The following is a 22,473-nucleotide window of genomic DNA, read 5'->3' on the forward strand; positions in this document are numbered from 1 at the left end:
CTAATATGACCAGGAAGTATAACTCCTAATATGACCAGGAAGTATAACTCCTAATATGACCAGGAAGTATAACTCCTAATATGGACATTCCAGAAAGTTCAATGTGAGAGACGGACCGTCTATTGCTTAACGATGTCGCCTTTGTCTGGATAAGTAAATTGTGTTAATCTTGTCTGAGGCGCAGGGCTCGAGTCCTGCGGGAACGCATGGGAACGACGTTCCTATACCTTTTCCACAGCAGGAACGTCGTTCCCATAGTAACCGGGGCACGTCCGTCCTCCCCTCCCTCGGTCCGCCTATTCCTCCTCCTCCAGCGGCTGCCGTAACAAAGTCTCGGCTCTAGTGATGGGGTGCAGTTCACCCTAGCACCTGCAGAGGTGGGGCGCCAAAGTGCCATAATGCTCCCTTCCATCCTCCCTCTCCTTGTTTGTTTCACACACGAGTCGGGCTGTATCTGCTTGTCTTCCTAGCTCATCCCCCACTCGGCCGTCTGTCCAATCCAAATTCCTCCTCCCCTTTGTTTCCGCCCACAGTCCAGCCTGCATGGAGCCTCCAGCATGGACTTATATGACTAACCAGAGTTGTAAGGTACGTGAGCAATCTGCAAAACCCCCTCTCCCCCCTGAATTATTTTTTCTTTGCCTCTGCTTCTCTCTCATTTCTTCCCCGTGCAAACTGGGGGGGGGGGGGGGGCGCGTTGCGGTAATTGTGCAGACTGAGGGAGTAATTGTGAGGGATGGGGGGTAATTGTGCAGACTGGGGGAAGGGGGGTAATTGTGAAGACTGGGGGAAGGGGGTAATTGTGCAGATTGGGGGATGGGGGGAGTAAATGTGCAGACTGGGGGATGGGGGGAGTAGTTGTGCAGACTGGGGGATGGGGGGAGTAAATGTGCAGACTGGGGGATGGGGGGAGTAATTGTGCAGACTGGGGGATGGGGGGAGTAATTGTGCAGACTGGGGGATGGGGGGAGTAATTGTGCAGACTGGGGGATGGGGGGAGTAGTTGTGCAGACTGGGGGATGGGGGCAGTAATTGTGCAGACTGGGGGATGGGGGCAGTAATTGTGCAGACTGGGGGATGGGGGGAGTAGTTGTGCAGACTGGGGGATGGGGGGAGTAGTTGTGCAGACTGGGGGATGGGGGGAGTAGTTGTGCAGACTGGGGGATGGGGGGAGTAGTTGTGCAGACTGGGGGATGGGGGGAGTAGTTGTGCAGACTGGGGGATGGGGGGAGTAGTTGTGCAGACTGGGGGATGGGGGGAGTAGTTGTGCAGACTGGGGGATGGGGGGAGTAGTTGTGCAGACTGGGGGATGGGGGGGAGTAGTTGTGCAGACTGAGGGAAGTTTATTTGTTAAAAAAAAGTAGTACATAAAACACACACATGCAATTTAAATTTTTTTGAGGCGGGTGGGGAATCTTGGGTGAGTTCCCACACTTTTTTCCCCAGGACTTGACCCCTGCTGAGGCGGCTTTCCCTTCACCTATTATTAAGGGTGCTAATGAACTCACCCGTTGTCTGCTGAGGGATGTATAGTGTGTATTGGGGGCTGGTTATGTCACCGTTGTGTGATGTTGTGGGGGGATCCGGGTCATTGTTCATGTGGTGACTGCAGTAAGTGTATATAAAGAGCCGGTATTCCTTCCAATAAAGAGTCTGATTCCTGTTTGACCCCCAACACGGAGCCTCGTCTCGTACTTGGGGGAGAATTATTCGTTGGGGTTTCTTGTTCGGCTGATTGGAGGGTTCGGTAGCTGCCTTTGTGTTTGGGAATGGAATAACCCCTTTCATACTCGGGGTGTCCTTACAGTCCCGTCTTTTGATATTAATAATAATCACACACAATATTTGGTTAGAACATTTATTTAAATAATTGTTTATTGCTATAAAGTCTCCTATGAGAGTACAGAGTGAGCCCTCTATAGTCGGGGTGAGCATGCATGTATGCTCGCCTTGGGCTCCAGAGAGAAGATAGACCATAGTTTGCCCAATCTATGGGTTTGGCTGCCATCTTGGCTCAGGGTCCACACTGATTCTGAGCTCGGATGTTGCTCATGGGGTCTTGTTAACCACATTACTGTATAAAATAAAAATGTATTCTGCGCTTTGATATAAAACCTTTGCAGAGGTTGGGAATTGGCCTTTGGCTCTCCTTCAACTCCTTGATGTCACTTTAGCAGCCACTGTAGGAGGAGAGAGCAGAGGAAGAGGAGGTGGTTGTAAGATGGGCAGATCGAATCACTGGGCTGTAATGGTGGAGTGATCACCGCAGGAGTCAGCTGGAACTGTGGGACGTATTGTTTGATCCAGGTGGAGTATGCTGCCACTCTGGTGTAGACACCCGGGCGGTTGGCAATGGCACAGCCGAATCCCCAGCTGACAATTCCAGCAAGAAGCCATGAGCCATCCCATTTGCAAGCAAGGGGGCCGCCAGAATCGCCCTGTGGAGGTCAGAGAAGCAAAATGTTAGTGACAGCAGAACAGCAGATGTGATTGTGGCTTCTCGGGGGTCTAGATCTGGGGGCTGCCAATCACCCCCATCCTTCTTTTGAAGGTTCTTTTTGGAAGGGATAAGAGGTCATCCACCCAACTTGCTCTACCATGGAGAGTTTATTTCAGTGTTTTCCCATATCTTTCAGGTACTCTATTTGGAGATCTTCACACTTGACCTCTCCGGTCATTACATCCCCTGGGGGGTTCCCACACTACCTGCCGTATTTATAATTTTACATTATGATGTATGAGAAAGGCGAGTTAGGAACACCCCGAGGTGGGCTGTAAAACACTGCACCCCAACATAAGCAGGAACTTGGGTACTATGGCTGGGTCATCCCCAGTGGCGTAGCGTGGTGGTGGTGGGGGGGTGCGGTTGCCCCGGGCGCAAAATTTAGAGGGGCGCAGCAGCAGGTGGCAGGTTACCTGCAGCTTTTCTTCTGTTCTGTCTATGAGACTGTAAGCTTGTCCGCTTCGCTATGAGAAAGAAGTCACGGTGCAGTCCCGGCTTAGGCTCCAGCGGTGTCACCGACACAGCAGTGAGTAAATGTACACTGAAGACCATCCATGATGATCCCAGGGATTGTGACCGTGCGGAGACTGGGGGGGAGGAGGAGGGCAGGTCAGTATAGGAATCAGGTAGGTCAGTGTAGTGGTCAGTATAGGAATCAGGTAGGTCAGTGTAGTGGTCAGTATAGGAATCAGGTCAGTTTAGTGGTCAATGTAGGAATCAGGTAGGTTAGTATAATGATCAGGTAAGTCGGTGTAGGAATCAGGTTGGTCAGTACTCCTGTACTAGTAGAAGGGACTCAGAGTGCTAAAAATCCGTGGATTAGGATGCGCAAATCTCTTGCCCTGTCCCGGGCGCTGACAACCCACGCTACGCCACTGGTCATCCCATCACTGGAGACCTCATGAAATGTACGAAACCTGACAAATGACCTATTCCTACACACTCCACCTTAAAGATTCAATATCGTTTTAGGTGGACTAACCCTTAATCTAAAAGATTAAGAATTATTCAGAAATGATGAGATTCAATTGTTGGATATTGGGGTTTTGGTGTCCTCAGAAATGCTAATGACCGATTTATTAGTTAAGCTCTAATTAGGGGTTCAACAAAAAAATCTTTGTCAGTCTGTAATATTTTCAGACAGTTTGTTTTTTAGGAGCCTTTCCTGTTGTGGTCATTTGAAGCCCCTGTTCCCTGGCTCTTTAGAAGTACCTTCCAGCTTCCTCAACCTTCCAAATATCCACCTAAAGCCTGAAGACCAATGTTGGCCAAGAACACTGGGAATGACCAATTACTTCCGACCCATGGCGGTGCCTCTCGTTTACCTGACATGCGTCCTTCAGCCCATCCTTGAATCCTGCACAGATCATGTCCCATTGGATGATGGTGTTGTTGGTGGGGTTATTGATGTGGTACATGGTGTCACAAGCCGCTTGGTCTATAAATGGAATTTCGACCTGCTGAAGGGTTCGGGGAGACTGCAGGTTCACTGCAATAGACAAGGCATTGTTATTGATTTATCAATTATCTGTTCTATGTTACTTTTCACATGTATCTGGGAACCATCAAACCAAATATACAACAATGGAACCAAAGTCCACACATGATGGTCAGGCTTCTTCAAATGTTTTTTAAGGTAAAATGAAAACCAATATAAGTAGGCCAAAAGGAAAACCTTTTAGTGTTTCACACTACATGGGCTGTGACGGGACAACCCGTAGAATCCAGAATCCTTTGGAAAGGTTGGGAAACCCTTGTTTTAGCTCCCCAGGCACCTCTTATGTCCCTCCTGGCACAGGGTGACTGAGAAAATATATCTTGGATTACTTAAAATGGGACAGTAATATTTCTCCACAATATCTCACGGGATAGATGTAAAAACTATTCTTGGTTTGTTTGATTCTGAACTCAACATGTTAGGTGAGAGAGCCGATCACATTGGCCTCTGTACAATGTAGGAGACGGGCCGACTCCTGCTGGAGCTACTGTTATTGTGTGAAGGTGTCCTGTGTTTATACTTATGATAATGTATCATCTACTGTGTGACACTCGGTGACAACAAGTCTGACCTGTAGTGAAATCCTGATTTATCATAACAATGCCCAGGAGGGCACGGAGTCACATCCGCTGCTTTAAAGGATTAGTTTATTAGCTCATGTTAATTTATGTTTCTTGTTACAGGTGTATTTTTAGAGTAATATGAGCAGGAGGGGGGAACCTCCTCTTCTATTGTATATAAGACTTGAATTCTGGTTCTAATAAACGGTCCATGTTCAGCAACTAAACAAGTATCGCCTTGTTTTGTGCTTGTGAGTGGTTGGAATATCTGAGATCTTCATTCAGACTGGGAGGAAGTGGTATATGACGAAAGCACTCAAGCGGAGTGTGGGACGTTCCGTTACACGGGTTATCTGTGAAGACTTGTCACTAAAAACAAATTGAGGTTTTGTCATTCTATTGATTATGGCTTGATGGGGACTATTGTGCGAAGGCTTGGGTTCCTTTACTGTACTGGCCAAGGAGATGGCAGATTTCAGCCAGCACAAAGAAGAGATCTGGTCCCTATGGGTTCCTTTACTGTACCGGTCAAAGAGGTGGCAGATCTTGGCCATCACTAAGAAGGGAGCCAGTCCCTATGGGTTCCTTTGCTGTACTAGTTAGGTAGATGGCAGATCTCAGCCAGAATCAAGAAGGGAGTTGGTCCCTATGGGTTCCTTTACTGTACTGGTCTAGGGAGTGGCAGATCTCAGCCAGAACCAAGAAGGGAGATGGTGCCCATGGGTTTCTTTACTGGCCAAGGAGGTGACAGATCTCAGCCAGCACCAAGAAGGGAGCCAGTCCCTTTGGGTTCCTTTTCTGTACTGGTCAAGTAGATGGCAGACCTCAGCCAGAACCAACAAGGGTGCCGGTCCATATGAGTTCCTTTACTGTACTGTTCAAGTTGATGGCAGATTTTAGCCAGAAGCAACAGGGGTGCCGGTCTATATGAGTTCCTTTGCTGTACTGGTCAAGGAGATTGCAGATCTCAGCCAGCACCAAGAAGGGGGTCAGTCACATTGGGTTCCTTTACTGTACTGGTCAAGGAAGTGGCAGATCTCAGCCAGAACCAAGAAGGGAGACAGTGCCCATGGGTTTCTTTACTGGCCAAGGAGGTGACAGATCTTAGCCAGCACCAAGAAGGGAGCCAGTCCCTTTGAGTTCCTTTACTGTACTGGTCAAGTTGATGGCAGATCTCAGCCAGAACCAAGAAGGAAGCAGGTCTCTTTGGGTTCCTTTGCTGTACTGGTCAAGGAGATTGCAGATCTCAGCCAGCACCAAGAAGAGGGTCAGTCACATTGGGTTCCTTTGCTGTACTGGTCAAGGAGATGGCAGATCTTGGCCAGCACTGGGAGGGGAGCCGTTCCACAAGCAGTCACCTCTTCTATACTGCATCATACAAAATGGTAAATGAATAATGATCAGCAAAGTATTGAGAGTGTGGGACATGGCTAAGCTTGACTTACAAAATGGTTGAAAAGGGGAATTTTCCAGACTTTTGCTTTCATGAGCCTCCTAAGCTGATGAACCAATGCTAACAATTATCTTTATTGCTCTGTGCACCAAATCAGATTGCCTGAAAATGTCAGCTGAAGGTCTAAATCTGACTGGTGACTGAGAGGCATCAAACATTTGATGGCACCATCATGTACACCTGTGAGGCCCTCTGCCAGAGCGCTGCCCTCCCCGATCTGTTCCTGTCCTATGACTCTGCCTAAACACTGCCTGCCCTGATCTGTTCCTGTCCTAGGACACTGCCTGAACACTGCCTGCCCTGATCTGTTCCTGTCCCATGACTCTGCCTGAACACTGCCTGCCCTGATCTGTTCCTGTCCTATGAACCTGCCTGAACACTGCCTGCCCTGATCTATTCCTGTCCTATGACCCCGCCTGAACACTGCCTGCCCTGATCTATTCCTGTCCTATGACTCTGCCTGAACACTGCCTGCCCTGATCTGTTCCTGTCCTATGACTCTGCCTGAACACTGCCTGCCATGATCTGTTCCTGTCCTATGACTCTGCCTAAACACTGCCTGCCCTGATTTGTTCATGTCCTAGGACTCTGCCTGAACACTGCCTACCCTGATCTGTTCCTGTCCTATGGCTCTGCCTGAATACTGCCTGCCCTGATCTGTTCCTGTCCTATGACTCTTCCTGAACACTGCCTGCCCTGATCTGTTCCTGTCCTATGACCCTGCCTGAACACTGCCTGCCCTGATCTGTTCCTGTCCTATGACTCCGCCTGAACACTGCCTGCCCTGATCTGTTCCTGTCCTATGACTCCGCCTGAACACTGCCTGCCCTGATCTGTTCTTGTCCTAGGACTCTGCCTGAACACTGCCTACCCTGACTTGTTCCTGTCCTTTGACTCTGCCTGAACACTGCCTACCCTGACTTGTTCCTGTCCTTTGACTCTGCCTGAACACTGCTTACCCTGACTTGTTCCTGTCCTATGGCTCTTCCTGAACACTGCCTACCCTGACCTGTTCCTGTCCTATGACTCTGCCTGAACACTGCCTACCCTGACCTGTTCTTGTCCTAGGACTCTGCCTGAACACTGCCTGCCCTGATCTGTTCTTGTCCTAGGACTCTGCCTGAACACTGCCTACCCTGACTTGTTCCTGTCCTTTGACTCTGCCTGAACACTGCTTACCCTGACTTGTTCCTGTCCTATGACTCCGCCTGAACACTGCCTGCCCTGATCTGTTCCTGTCCTATGACTCCGCCTGAACACTGCCTGCCCTGATCTGTTCTTGTCCTAGGACTCTGCCTGAACACTGCCTACCCTGACTTGTTCCTGTCCTTTGACTCTGCCTGAACACTGCCTACCCTGACTTGTTCCTGTCCTTTGACTCTGCCTGAACACTGCTTACCCTGACTTGTTCCTGTCCTATGGCTCTTCCTGAACACTGCCTACCCTGACCTGTTCCTGTCCTATGACTCTGCCTGAACACTGCCTACCCTGACCTGTTCTTGTCCTAGGACTCTGCCTGAACACTGCCTGCCCTGATCTGTTCTTGTCCTAGGACTCTGCCTGAACACTGCCTACCCTGACTTGTTCCTGTCCTTTGACTCTGCCTGAACACTGCTTACCCTGACTTGTTCCTGTCCTATGACTCTGCCTGAACACTGCCTGCCCTGATCTGTTCCTGTCCTATGACTCCGCCTGAACACTGCCTGCCCTGATCTGTTCTTGTCCTAGGACTCTGCCTGAACACTGCCTACCCTGACTTGTTCCTGTCCTATGACTCTGCCTGAACACTGCCTACCCTGACTTGTTCCTGTCCTTTGACTCTGCCTGAACACTGCCTACCCTGACTTGTTCCTGTCCTATGGCTCTTCCTGAACACTGCCTACCCTGACCTGTTCCTGTCCTATGACTCTGCCTGAACACTGCCTACCCTGACCTGTTCTTGTCCTAGGACTCTGCCTGAACACTGCCTGCCCTGATCTGTTCTTGTCCTAGGACTCTGCCTGAACACTGCCTACCCTGACTTGTTCCTGTCCTATGACTCTGCCTGAACACTGCTTACCCTGACTTGTTCCTGTCCTATGACTCTGCCTGAACACTGCCTACCCTGACCTGTTCCTGTCCTATGACTCTGCCTGAAAACTGCCTGCCCTGATCTGTTCCTGTCCTATGACTCCGCCTGAACACTGCCTGCCCTGATCTGTTCCTGTCCTATGACTCCGCCTGAACACTGCCTGCCCTGATCTGTTCTTGTCCTAGGACTCTGCCTGAACACTGCCTACCCTGACTTGTTCCTGTCCTTTGACTCTGCCTGAACACTGCCTACCCTGACTTGTTCCTGTCCTTTGACTCTGCCTGAACACTGCTTACCCTGACTTGTTCCTGTCCTATGGCTCTTCCTGAACACTGCCTACCCTGACCTGTTCCTGTCCTATGACTCTGCCTGAACACTGCCTACCCTGACCTGTTCTTGTCCTAAGACTCTGCCTGAACACTGCCTGCCCTGATCTGTTCTTGTCCTAGGACTCTGCCTGAACACTGCCTACCCTGACTTGTTCCTGTCCTATGACTCTGCCTGAACACTGCTTACCCTGACTTGTTCCTGTCCTATGACTCTGCCTGAACACTGCCTACCCTGACCTGTTCCTGTCCTATGACTCTGCCTGAAAACTGCCTGCCCTGATCTGTTCCTGTCCTATGACTCCGCCTGAACACTGCCTGCCCTGATCTGTTCCTGTCCTATGACTCCACCTGAACACTGCCTGCCCTGATCTGTTCCTGTCCTAGGACTCTGCCTGAACACTGCCTACCCTGACCTGTTCCTGTCCTATGACTCTGCCTGAACACTGCCTACCCTGACCTGTTCCTGTCCTATGACTCTGCCTGAACACTGCTTACCCTGACTTGTTCCTGTCCTATGACTCTGCCTGAACACTGCCTACCCTGACCTGTTCCTGTCCTATGACTCTGCCTGAACACTGCTTACCCTGACTTGTTCCTGTCCTATGGCTCTTCCTGAACACTGCCTACCCTGACCTGTTCCTGTCCTATGACTCTGCCTGAACACTGCCTACCCTGACCTGTTCTTGTCCTAGGACTCTGCCTGAACACTGCCTGCCCTGATCTGTTCTTGTCCTAGGACTCTGCCTGAACACTGCCTACCCTGACTTGTTCCTGTCCTATGACTCTGCCTGAACACTGCTTACCCTGACTTGTTCCTGTCCTATGACTCTGCCTGAACACTGCCTACCCTGATCTGTTCCTGTCCTATGACTCTGCCTGAACACTGCCTACCCTGACCTGTTCCTGTCCTATGACTCTGCCTGAAAACTGCCTACCCTAAAGCTTCCCGTTTTTCTGATTATGTATTTTCCTTGGGTTGGTCCTTTGGTTATCTAGCCTCATATCATCAGTTTTCAGTTGGGAGACAAAACAAACACCCTCCTGATGCGGCTATTAATAAGAATTGGACATTCCTTTAGATTTATGAGCTAGACGGAGCCCACACCACCCACTAGTGACACTGAGTGGAAATGCGATCATCTCACTGCTAAATGTCCTCATTAGTTCTGAACTTCAATAAATAATATCATCAGGTGATAAATGGAGACTCTGTACATAAATGTGAATCCCTTTGCCCAGCAACTGCGTCTGGATGTAGACCAGAGAGCCCTCACCTCCTTGCCTTATGGAGCCCCAGCCAGTGACGAAGCAGTTCATGCCGCTGGGGAACTGGACTTTGGCATCAGGGATGCAGATTGGCATGATGTAGTCCGTGTACTGTATGGAGTACTGCAGTTTGAGAATGGCGATGTCTCCACTGGTACCGACCCCTTGGTAGATGGGATGGATGTTGATGGCGGTAACCGGAGACATGACCCCGCTGGGTACAGACAGCTGGTGAGCTCCCAGGTTCACCATGTATTCAGATATAGTGTAGGGCCTGGTGGGGAGAGAAGAACACCAACATCCGCCAACAGTTAGGAAAATTCAGATAAAGTTTAGAAAGTTAATTTCTTACATTTGTCTATTCCTTACACAGAGAGCAGCTAAAGTGTGAGTATATAGTCATTGCCTGACCATAGCCTTACCATGTCTAGTCATAAAAATGCCCAGGAGGGCACAGAGTCCCATCGGCTGCTTTAAGGGATTAGTTAATTAGCTCATGTTAATTAGGTTTCTGGTTACAAGTGTATTGTTACAGTAATATGAGCAGGAGGGGGAACCTCCTCTTCTACTGTATATAAGACTTGTATTTTGGTTCTAATAACCAGTCCATGTACAGCAGACAAACGAGTATCGTCTAGCTTTGTGCTTGTTAGCAGTTGGAATATCTGATATCTATATTGAGACTGGAAGAAAGTGGTATATGACGAAAGCACTCAAGCGGAGTGTGGGACATTTTCGTTACAGTGACCCTGTCGTGAAAAAGTAATGGCCAACAAAGGTGCCTTGCAGAAGAAGTTCCAGCACACTCACCTCTCCCCCTCGGTCTGTGACCTCTCATCCCGTTCCTCAGCCTCAGATTCCTGTGTCTTTGGGCAAGTGCCGTGGCCCCTTTTTCTATTCTCTATGTCAGGACAGGACTCAATAGTCACCTCAATAGGTGGATACACCCTTAGAGGAGCAGGAACACCTCGAGGAGGGTAGAAGCAGAGCCTGGGACCTCCCAACCGTCTGATATAGGAAGGAAAGGCGCAGCTTCATCACTTTTACTAAGCTCTGGGGGAAATGAGTGTAACGGCACTTGAAAAGTGCACAGTCTGTTTACCGTTGCTAAATCCACCCCCAAAACTTTCCTAAGCCCTCTCTTTGTGAATAACGAACACTGATTGAGGAAACGTGAAAGAAACAGGGCAAGCATAGCTAGGACTGAACTAACTAGCACTAAGCAGGAGGAGAGGACAGAGGGAGAGACCAAATCACATCAGTAAACAATCTGTAGTGGCTCATAATTGCCACTAGATGTCAGCATGCACCAAACAAAGGCCACCTAATTCAATTCAATACAATACAGAAAAAATGCACACAGTTGGGACAGAACACATATAATAAAACAGATAGCAATGGGGTATGCAAACCTTTGCAAATATATGCTGCTGGCTGTACAGAATATGCCACTTACCCGAAAAAGTCACCTACCGTACAAAGCAGTGGGCCGCGGTCAGCACCCACTGGGAGTCAATCATGACCCCTCCACAGATATGGAAGCCATTTCTCCTCAGGCTGATCTGCCATGGCCAATCCCCGGGGGAGGCGTCCTGTCCACCCACAATACGGTCCGATGTCACCGGCTTCCCACAACCTACACAGAACCAGAAACCGTGATGCCGGGTAAGCATGGTTGGCCAGCTTTGTATGGGGGTATCAGTTATGTAAACTAAGTCTAGAAGGTTTTGGACTCACCTGAGTAGGGCATTGAAAGCTGAGCATCTGAAAGATGAAGAAACATGTTAATATGTCATCTCTAGAAGCCACGGAGCCACAATTCATCTACTATGAGAGGGTCTGCTCTCACTTTGGGGAACGTCTCATGTCTTTTACCTCCCAGAAATGTTTTAGTTACTCTAATGCCTCGTACACACGGCCGGACTTTCCAAGAAAAAAAGTCAGACAGGCTTTTTTTCTCGGAAAGTCCGACCGTGTGTAGCCTCTATCGGACTTTTTTTGTTGGAAGTCCGATGGACCTTAGAGAACCTGTTCTCTTTCTGTCCGTCGGACTTCTGACGGGCTCACGGCGGACTTTTGCACGGTCAAAAGTCAGACCGTGTGTACAAGGCATAAGGGAGTCTGGTCTTAACACAAGGGAAGAGGCGCCTCTGGATGTAATAGTTAAAAACAATTTAATTGTAAACACAATAAACATGGCCACTCACATTTTAGTGGTTAAAATAGTCATGTAAATTTCCCGGTGGAGGGAGAGAGGTCATGAGATCCGCCGATCGGTTCCTGGTCCTGCTGAAGGGCTGTACAGCTTGAAGTGTTGTCACACCGCCGGTGGAAGTGAAGCCGGCTGCGGTGGAAGAAGGGACTTCAGAACGAGGCTAGGAGCGCCGTTGGAGAGGCAGGCGAGGGATGATGACGTCACTGGAACTGCGACGCGTTTCTGAGTGTACAGGCAGCGTATGATGCGGCAGCCGCACTCAGTGCCATCTTCATAGCATCATGGGCCCCCGGGCAAAGAAATGCATTGGGGCCCCAACAATGAAGATGATGACCTGCGGCATGCTACGCTGTCTGAGTCTGAAGATGGCAGAGGTGGGTGGAGCCGATCTAGTTTTCTAGCCACGTAGGCGGCATGCTATAAATGCTGGTGCGGCCGCAGCATGCTCTGAATGCTGGGGCGGTCGCTGATGTCACTGGTTGCTAGGCACCAGGCAGCCGGCAATTCTAGCAACCAGTACAGTCAAGTGGCATGCCAGAGCTTCAGCGGCTTGGCGCCCCTTCTCTGTGGCAGCTTACAGCATCGGGACATGGTGCACCCGCCTAGGATCGGCCCTGCCCGTCCTGATGGGGCCCCATGGGCACCTGGGCTGTGCCCACTGGATAAGATGGCCCTGGCCGCACTCCTTTGTCAAACTGCGCTCCTAGCCTCGTTCTGAAGTCTCTTCTTCCACCGCAGCCGGCTTCACTTCCACCGGCGGTGTGACAACACTCCAAGCTGTACAGCGCTTCAGCAGGACCAGGAACCGATCGGCGGATCTGGTGACCTCTCTCCCTCTACCGGGAAATTTACATGACTATTTTAACCACTAAAATGTGAGTGGCCATGTTTATTGTGTTTACAATTAAATTGTTTTAAACTATTACACCCAGATGCGCCTCTTCCCTTGTGTTTTTTCTGTAGAATTGGAATATGGTTTCTGTTCCCCTCTGATGGCAGCCCTGAGAGTGTAACCCTCATTATTATTTTTACTACACCATCCTTTCCCGGCTTTTAGACTTTTATGCTATACTGTCAGAGCTTGGACTTTTATCGCTTTCTGACTGTACATACAATTTTGTATACCTAGTCTACCATACTACTAACTCGATACCCGTTGCACTGTTTTTTTGCACATTTTTACTTGTTGTACTGTGGGGAGTCTGGTCTTCTCTGTGGTCACCCAAAAAGGTCTTTCACTCCAATAATCAGAGAGAGTCTAGTACACATGGGTCAAACACACGGCCTGGGGGCCATTTCATTTGGCCCTCACACCATTCCTGCAGCTGTGGCCCCCCAAGTCTACTGGAAGCCTACTACTGTCATTCCAAAAGTCCCAACGCCCTGCTCTTCCACAGAAGACACCTCAGACTGAGCGGGTGCAGAGCCAGAACACATGGCAGAAGGATTTCACTGCTGGAACCCCCAAATTATACAAGAAACCGATGAGTGACTCTCCCCACCAGACCGCCCCTGTAAATGAAATAATGAGAAATTAAACCGGTATGAGTTATTGCCTCCAAGCAGATGTAAAGTTATTAGCATAGCCACTAATTCATTAAAACAATTATGATTATTACCCAGGAAGACTGGTTTGTAGCACTGGGAGGAATAAATATCCAATAAATTTTACAAGAATTAGTGTTTCAATCACCTAACAAGGAGCCGTATTCTCATGGTTAGGGTGGAACGAGTCACCGGCAGATGTCACCATTACACGGGTAACAGTCAGTCATTTAAATCTTCAGGTGAGAACGTTCTCACGTTTCAGAACTTCCAGGAATTTTCTTAAAAGGAAAGTACTGCTAAATCTGAGGGCCGCTTTGGAGATGTTCATCACGTTAAAAGGAAGTTTCTGCATTGAGTTCTCTGCCGAGCCGGCGTCAGAAGGAGGTGGAGGTCTGGTTTTGATGAAATTAAATAGGATTGGTCCCAGTACAGAACCCTGGGGGGACCCCACTACCCACCCGACCATTCTGAGTACTCCCCCTTTATCACCACCCTCTGAACTTTGTTTTTTAAACGCTTCTAAATGCAAATGCTGCAAAACAGATGTTTTAGATTCCTTTATTTAGATGGCAGCTCACATCCTCATAGAAGGTTAATATATCGGTTTGGGAAGAACGATTCTTCATGAATCCATGCTGATTACTGCTAATGATTCCGTTCTCATTACTAAAATCTTGTATATGGTCCCTTATCACCCCCTCCAGGATCTTACATACTATTGATGTTAGGCTGACTTGTCTGTAATTCCCAGGGATGTATTTTGGGCCCTTTTTAAATATTGGTGCTACATTGGCTTTTCTCCAATCAGCTGGTACCATTCCAGTCAGTAGACTGTCAGTACAAATTGGGAAAAATGGTCTGGCAATTACTAGTTCCTTAAGTTACCTCGGGTGCAAGCCATCCGGTCCCAGTGATTTATTAATGTAAAGTTTCCCAATTTTCTAATTTTGTCCTCTGTTAGACAAGAGGGTGCTTCCTGTGATGTGTCATGAGGATAAACACTGCAGCTTTGGTTACTGATGTCCCTCCCCCGATTCCCCTGTGAAGACTGAGGAGAAGAAGAAATTCAATACTTTCACCATTTCCCCATCCTTTGTAACCAGATGTCCTTCCTCACTCTTTATGGGACCAATATGGTCTGTCCTCCCTTTTTACTGTTTACATACTTAAAGAATTTCTTGTTTTTTTTTTTTTTTTTTTTTGGTTTTCCTTCGCTATGTGTCTTTTATATTCTATCTTAGCCGCCCTGATTGCACCCTTACATTTCTTGTTGCATTCTTTGTGAAGTTGGAATGCTGCTGATGATCCCTCAGCCTTGTATTTTTTGAAGACCTTGGGCTAGATTCAGCAAAGAATTACGCCGGCGTATCCATAGATACGCCGCGTAAATTCAAAGCTGCGCCGGCGTATCTACTTTCTGTATTCAGAAAGCTAGATATGCCGACATTAGCCTAAGATACGACTGGCATAATTCTCTTACGCCGTCGTATCTTAGGGTGCATTTTCACGCTGGCCGCTAGGTGCCGCTTCCGTCGTTTTCGGCGCAGAGTATGCAAATTACCTAGATACAAGGATTCACAAACGTACGTGCGCCCGGCGTTCATTTTTTACGTCGTTTGCGTAAGGCTTTTTCGGCGTAATGTTGTGCCTGCTTCTATGAGGCGCACTCAATGTTAAGTATGGACTTCGTTCCCGCTTAGATTCTTGAATTTTTTACGTTGTTTGTGTAACTCGTTTGTGAATAGGGCTGGACGTAATTTTCGTTCAAGTCGAAACCAATGACGTCCTTGCGACGTCATTTGGAGCGATGCACACTGGGATATGTACACGGACGGCACATGCGCCGTTCGTACAAAACGTCAATCACGTCAGGTCAACACACATTAACATAAAACACGCCCCCCTTACACATTTAAATTACGCACGCTAACGCCGGCCCCATTTACGCTACGCCGCCGCAACTTACGGAGCAAGTGCTTTGTGAATACTGCACTTGCTCCTGTAAGTTGCGGCGGCGTAGCGTAAATACGATACGCTGCGCCGCCGTAAGATCAGGCGCAGCTACCTGAATCTAGCCCCTTCTCTTTTGCTTTTATATGCATTTTTACATTGGAATTAAGCCATCCAGGAATACTGAAGCCAATTGACCTGTGATCGCTGTTTCCTAAATTGCCCCAAATTTCCACATCCGTGATCAGGTCTGTATTGTTGGTAATTGTTGGACTGGTACCAGTGTCCTCAGGAGGATACAAAGTAGAGAGATGAAATATTTATCGCCAACTGACTGGATGAAGCTAGTTCAGGTCCACATCCCTAATCTGTGGTGTGAAAAGCAAGTTCCTCGAAGGTGGGACTTTAAACAGACCATGAACAATGATTATTCTAGTAAAATTACAAAATGTATTGGTAGATAAATAAAATGTGTAATTTTTTGAGTTACAGTTACATAGTAGGCGAGGTTGAAAAACGACAAAAGTCCATCAAGTCCAGCCTATATGTGTGAGATCATATGTCAGTAAATAGAATAATAATTTTTCATTGTCCGTTAAAGTCCCACCTTTGAGGAACTTGCTTTTTTTTCCAATACAAAGTAGAGAGGTCAGTCAGGATGCAATATATTTTCATATTATAAGAAGACGAAGAAGAAAAACATACAAAAAATTGTAGTGACAACCCACTTTGTATCCTCCTGAGGAAGCAGGTACCATTCCGTGCGAAATCTGTAGAGGAAGGATATTAATGAAGAACGATACCGTATAACTATGATGGATGAAATAGATGTGAAGTGGATCTATCGCCTTGTCCTGATCATTCTGTATTAGCAGTAGAGGTGAAAAGTATTTCATTAAAGAAAGGAAGTTGACTTCGCAGGTCCTTTTAGATGTGCACAGACCTTTTTGTGTTTGATTTTAGTTAGATTTAGTTTTACTTCAAAAATTATAAAAAGTAAAAAAAAATATTTGGCCTCAGAGAAGGGCTTTTACCACAAACAAATTAAAATAATATTCAGTAGTTGAAATGGTACCTACCTGTTACAAGGAGAAGACACAGAGTCCAGAGATGAAGGCAAGTCATGATGTTTGGTGGTCAGCTCCGGGTATAATGGGATGACAGTGGCGAGCCACCTGGAGATGGATCTATAGTTTGGATCCTTGGAGGTGACAAGGATATCACCTGAGTGAGGTAACACACGCACAGTCATGTAAAGATATCTAGCTGCTATACATCCCTCCTCATCACTTCCTCATCACCTCCTCCCTTCATAAACAGCAGCTGTGATGACTCTGAGTGATTCACCCATGTCTATAGAACAAGAGGCCACCACCCTCTGATAGAAGACTACCTGTCTATAGAGAGAGACCACCACCCTTTGATAGAAGACTACCTGTCTATAGAGAGAGACCACCACCCTCTGATAGAAGACTACCTGTCTATAGAACAAGAGGCCACCACCCTCTGATAGAAGACTACCTGTCTATAGAGAGAGACCACCACCCTCTGATAGAAGGCTACCTGTCTATAGAGAGAGACCACCACCCTCTGATAGAAGACTACCTGTCTATAGAGAGAGACCACCACCCTCTGATAGAAGACTACCTGTCTATAGAACGAGAGGCCACCACCCTCTGATAGAAGACTACCTGTCTAAAGAGAGAGACCACCACCCTCTGATAGAAGACTACCTGTCTATAGAGAGAGACCACCACCCTCTGATAGAAGACTACCTGTCTATAGAGAGAGACCACCACCCTCTGATAGAAGACTACCTGTGTATAGAGAGAGACCACCACCCTCTGATAGAAGACTACCTGTGTATAGAGAGAGACCACCACCCTCTGATAGAAGACTACCTGTGTATAGAGAGAGACCACCACCCTCTGATAGAAGACTACCTGTCTATAGAGAGAGACCACCACCCTCTGATAGAAGACTACCTGTCTATAGAGAGTGACCACCACCCTCTGATAGAAGACTACCTGTCTATAGAGAGAGACCACCACCCTCTGATAGAAGACTACCTGTCTATAGAGAGAGACCACCACCCTCTGATAGAAGACTACCTGTCTATAGAGAGAGACCACCACCCTCTGATAGAAGACTACCTGTCTATAGAGAGAGACCACCACCCTCTGATAGAAGACTACCTGTCTATAGAATGAGAGGCCACCACCCTCTGATACAAGACTATCTGTCTATAGAGAGAGACCACCACCCTCTGATACGAGACTACCTGTCTATAGAGAGAGACCACCACCCTCTGATACAAGACTACCTGTCTATAGAACGAGAGGCCACAACCCTCTGATAGAAGACTACCTGTCTATAGAACGAGAGGCCACAACCCTCTGATAGAAGACTACCTGTCTATAGAATGAGAGAACACCACCCTCTGATAGAAGACTACCTGTCTATAGAATGAGAGACCACCACCCTCTGATATAAGACTACCTGTCTATAGAGAGAGACCACGACCCTCTGATAGAAGACTACCTGTCTATAGAGAGAGATCACCACTCTCTGATAGAAGACTACCTGTCTATAGAGAGAGACCACCACCCTCTGATAGAAGACTACCTGTCTATAGAGAGAGACCACCACTCTCTGATACACGACTACCTGTCTATAGAGAGAGACCACCACTCTCTGATAGAAGACTACCTGTCTATAGAGAGAGACCACCACCATCTGATAGAAGACTATCTCTACTCCATGATAGAAAGCTAATTCTATAGAATAGGAGACCAACAATTTCTGACAGTAGACTATCCATTTATAGAAAATGGAGCCACCAGTCCCTGACAGATGACATATCTATGGAGAAAGACCAGGACTCCATGATAGAAGGCTACCTATCTATCAAATAAGGGACCACTAATCTCTCACAGAAGTGTATCTGCCTATAAAACAAGAGGTCATCACTTCCTTACAGATTACCGATCTAGAAGAAGAAAGACCACCCCTCCATAATAAAATACTACATGTCTATTGGGAGAAAGACCACCACTTCATGACAGAAGGCTACCCACCTATAGTATCAGAGACTGCTAATTTCTTATAGAAGAGTATTCATCTATAGAACAGAAGACCACTACTATTGGGAGAAAGACCACCACTTCATGGGAGAAGGGTACATGTCTATCGAGAGAAAGACTTGCAAGATAGAAGCACCCCTCCCCAAGATAAATGATTATACATCCAGGGCCGGCAGGCTGATGCACAAGCTCATCTGACCTCCTTAAAACTGGGGTCCATCGATTGGGTAAGAGTCAGTATTTATATTTCTTCAGCTCAATATGAAGATTCAAGTTTCTTGGACCTTCAAGTTTCTTGGACATTCTTCAACCTCAAGATGTTGGGTTAAAGTCTGCAGCGATTCATGAACTATTGCTTGGAAGTATCTGGTGGTCAGGGTTTTCTTTGATATATTTTTTTGAGGACTTTGATCACTCAATTACCTCTTTCTTTATTCATTTTGGGTTTACCCTGTATTGTGTGAAGGTATATTGATGATACTTGTGTATTGCAAGTTAAACTGGACAACTCTGTGGTCAAGACATCAGCTCGGGTGGATTATCGATCAGCAGCACTCCCTCTGGCTATTGCCTACCGACCCCAGTCGTACCGCCCTACAGCACCACCTCGAGCGGCCACTTATCCTCAGAAGCCTAGGTTCAACTCCCAGGACTACTCACAACCCATCAGGTGTTTTGGGTGTAAACAGCTAGGACACAAAAAGCTAGACTGTCCATTGAATCCACCCAGGCAGTCACAGTCATGGAGACAGCCAGAAAGGGGGAACCCCCAGTCATCCATGCCTGCGGCCCACTGCGTTGAGGAGGAAGAACATTGGGGCGTCCTGCACAAGGCAGATCCAATACAAGCAGCTAACCAGGACAACAGGCAGCAACACCAGCAGACTGTCTGGGTCAATGGAAATATAGCCAATGGGCTACGTGATACTGGGGCCACCATGACCCTACTACAGAAGAACCTCATCCCAGAGAGCTAGCACACCGGAGACACTGTAGCCGTAAGAGTAGCGGGAGGCACCGCCTTCCGGCTACCTGTTGCCCGTGTTCACCTGGATTGGGGGGTTGGTTCGGGACATGTGAATGTGGGGGTGATGAAGGATTTGCCAGCGGATGTACTACTGGGGAATGATTTGGCCCCCCTCGTTTAAGCTCACGCCCTGATGTGCCCCGCTGAAGCCAACCCAGTGACTACCTGTGCCCAGCCCCGCGTTGCTGGAACCGGCCCGCTTGCTGCTGAGACCCGGGTAAGACTACCTTCCCCGACATGTACTGTAGATCCGGCACAATATCAGTCTAAAATGGGAATGTGACAAGTTGGCCAGTGAGAAATCGGAGATGCAACGACACTACATCATGTATTATGAGATCCCGTGGCTTGAACATTGAAATGCACAAACAGGCTGAAATTGTCAAAAGGTTAAATGGGATTTGCGCCCAGGTGGTGCCTTATCTGTCCCAAGAGCATCAGCAACAGGGAGCCATTGAGAGAGCAAAGCAAGTGACTGTTCCAGAACTGAATTCCATTATTCACCCTGCAACCTTACAACTTCACCATCAGCTACCGACCCGGTAAGCAAAATGGCAATGCTGATGGGTTGTCCAGGCATTAGAGGAATGGAACTATGGACTAACTTCGGAGTCAACCCGTCTGGGGTCTCCTCCTGTGTTAGTCTCCTGCCGAAAGGGGAGACATGTAACGGGAGGGCCTGTGGGACCCAGAAGCTCTTAAAAAGCATGAGCCAGAAAATAATGGACAGTCAGATTTAATGTGGTATATATATTGTATATATATTGTGTGTTGGCCGTTGTGTACTATAAAGCTTGCTGTGGTAATTAAGTCTGCTACTGTGATGTAAATGAATCTAGGATGGCTTCTAAGGATCTTTCATTGTGTTGTGCTAATTGACCCTGTATTGTGTGAAGGTCTATTGATGATAATTGTGTATTGCAAGTTAACAGACAGTCTAAAGGTCATGTGTCTGAGACATCAGCTGTAGTTAATTAGCTCATGTAAATTAGGTCAGAGCCGGAGTCATGGTGTCTACCAAAAAGATGTGTATTGGAGCTCATTGTGTGATGTTGTGGGTGGAGTTGAGTCATTGTTCATTTTGGTTACTGCAGGATCCTAACTGTATATAAGAGCCTGATTTTCTCATTAAAGGGCCTTTTCATGTGGAACCTCATACAGAGCTGTGTGTCTCCTTATTGGGGTTCGTTTGCCTGACTGTGGAGTGTCAATAGCTGTCTTGGGTTCGGGAATGAAATATCTTAAACGGCGTTAACCTCTGTCCCATTTGGGGTTCCGTTACAGCCCCCCCTCCTGAACCATACCAGGCCACATGCCCTCAACATGGGGGGTGGGTGCTTTGGTTCAGGGGGCTGCCCTGTGGCCCCCCCACCCCAAAGCACCCTGTCCCCATGTTGATGAGGACAAGTGCCTCTTCCAGACAACCCTGGCCATTGGTTGTCTGTTTCCTGGCAGACTTCATACCGCCGGGAATCCCGGTCGTGTGTACGAGGCTTTACAGAGCTGCAGCCCCACCAGTTTCAGAATTTACAGGCTGATTCTCCTGAGTCTCCTGCGGACGGGAGAGATCAGTCTGTTTTTTCACTGTCACTTCGATAATGGGAGGCTTGCCCCCCCCCCCAACCCCCCAGTGCTGGTGGAGTTTTTCCTGAAGTCGCTCTCCTCCCTGCCAATGAGAATGCAGGGGGAGGGAGCAGATCAACGGCCGTGGCTATGCGAGCTGCTCTCGTATTATGCACAGTGTCATTGAGCAGAGGGAGGGGGAGAAATCCCCCACAGGAGCTGTCAGGACACTCTGCCTCTCAGGAGAGCCAGTGTCCACTCAGCAGCGGCCCGAGCAAGATGCAGGGCACCCGCTACATATAAAAACAAAAATGTGTTTTAATGGGGGGGGGGGGGCACAGCATAATGTTGGGGGGGCTCAGGGCCCCCACTGGCCCCCCCTTAGTGACACCACTGAGTGGCACTGCAAGCCAATAAGAATACAGGGTGTAGAGAGCAGTGGGCAGCTCCCACTGTGCTCAGTGTGCTGCCTGATGCCTGATCTATATCTGTCAGCCTTGACTTTATTTTCATCTGCTGTTCAATCAGATTTGAGAGATCGCATTTCTTTGATCTTTCCGTGCAGACATAGGCTGTGCCCGCACAGTGAGTGTGTGTTCCCTTTGTTTTTATTTTAATTAACAACCAGTTATCAAGTTGTAATTAATATTTATTATTGCTTTTGCCATTCACTTGTTTGGGACTCTATTCATTTATGTTACACCCACCAATTATTTGAATCACAGTTTGGTATACAGTGACTGTTTTATATATATATATATATATATAGTGGGGTGGATTCAGGTAGGGGCGCGCAAAACTGCGGCGGTGTAACGTATGACATTTACGTTACGCCGCCGCAAGTTTTACGGGCAAGTGCTTGATTCACAAAGCACTTGCCTGTAAACTTGCGGCGGCGTAGCGTAAAAGGGGCCGGCGTAAGCGTGCGTAATTCAAATGATCCCGTAGGGGGCGTGGATCATTTAAATTAGGCGCGTTCCCGCGCCGAACGTACTGCGCATGCGCCGTCCCTAAAATTTCCCGACGTGCATTGCGGTAAATGACGTCGCAAGGACGTCATTGGTTTCGACGTGAACGTAAATGGCGTCCAGCGGCATTCACGGACGACTTACGCAAACGACGTAAAAATGTTAAATCGCGATGCAGGAACGACGGCCATACTTAACATTGGCTGCGCCTCCTAATAGCAGGAGCAATGTCCTGACGAAAACGACTTACGCAAACGACGTAAAAAACTACCGCCGGGCGCACGTACATTCGTGAATTGGCGTAAGTATGTAATTTGCATACTCAACGCTGACAACTACTGGAGCGCCAACTAGCGGCCAGCGTCAGAATGCACCCTAAGATACGACGGCGTAAGAGACTTATGCCAGTCGTATCTTAGGCTAATGTCGGCGTATCTAG

At 48.0% G+C, this 22,473-nt stretch overlaps 1 protein-coding gene across 1 annotated transcript; it reads right to left on the reverse strand.

Annotated features, from left to right (window-relative positions):
• Positions 1-1,844: 1,844 nt before the first annotated feature.
• LOC120942903 (serine protease 27-like) lies at positions 1,845-16,691 on the reverse strand. Its single transcript, XM_040355856.1, has 6 exons — positions 16,473-16,691; positions 11,418-11,444; positions 11,154-11,316; positions 9,689-9,954; positions 3,829-3,992; positions 1,845-2,438 (listed from the first exon to the last, which is right to left on the reverse strand). The coding sequence occupies exons 1-6, from the start codon at positions 16,516-16,518 to the stop codon at positions 2,166-2,168; spliced, it is 939 nt and encodes a 312-aa protein (XP_040211790.1). The 5' UTR covers positions 16,519-16,691; the 3' UTR covers positions 1,845-2,165.
• Positions 16,692-22,473: the final 5,782 nt, after the last annotated feature.

Source organism: Rana temporaria, chromosome 6, assembly GCF_905171775.1.
Source record: "Rana temporaria chromosome 6, aRanTem1.1, whole genome shotgun sequence".
In the NCBI taxonomy this organism is placed as follows: Eukaryota; Metazoa; Chordata; class Amphibia; order Anura; family Ranidae; genus Rana; species Rana temporaria.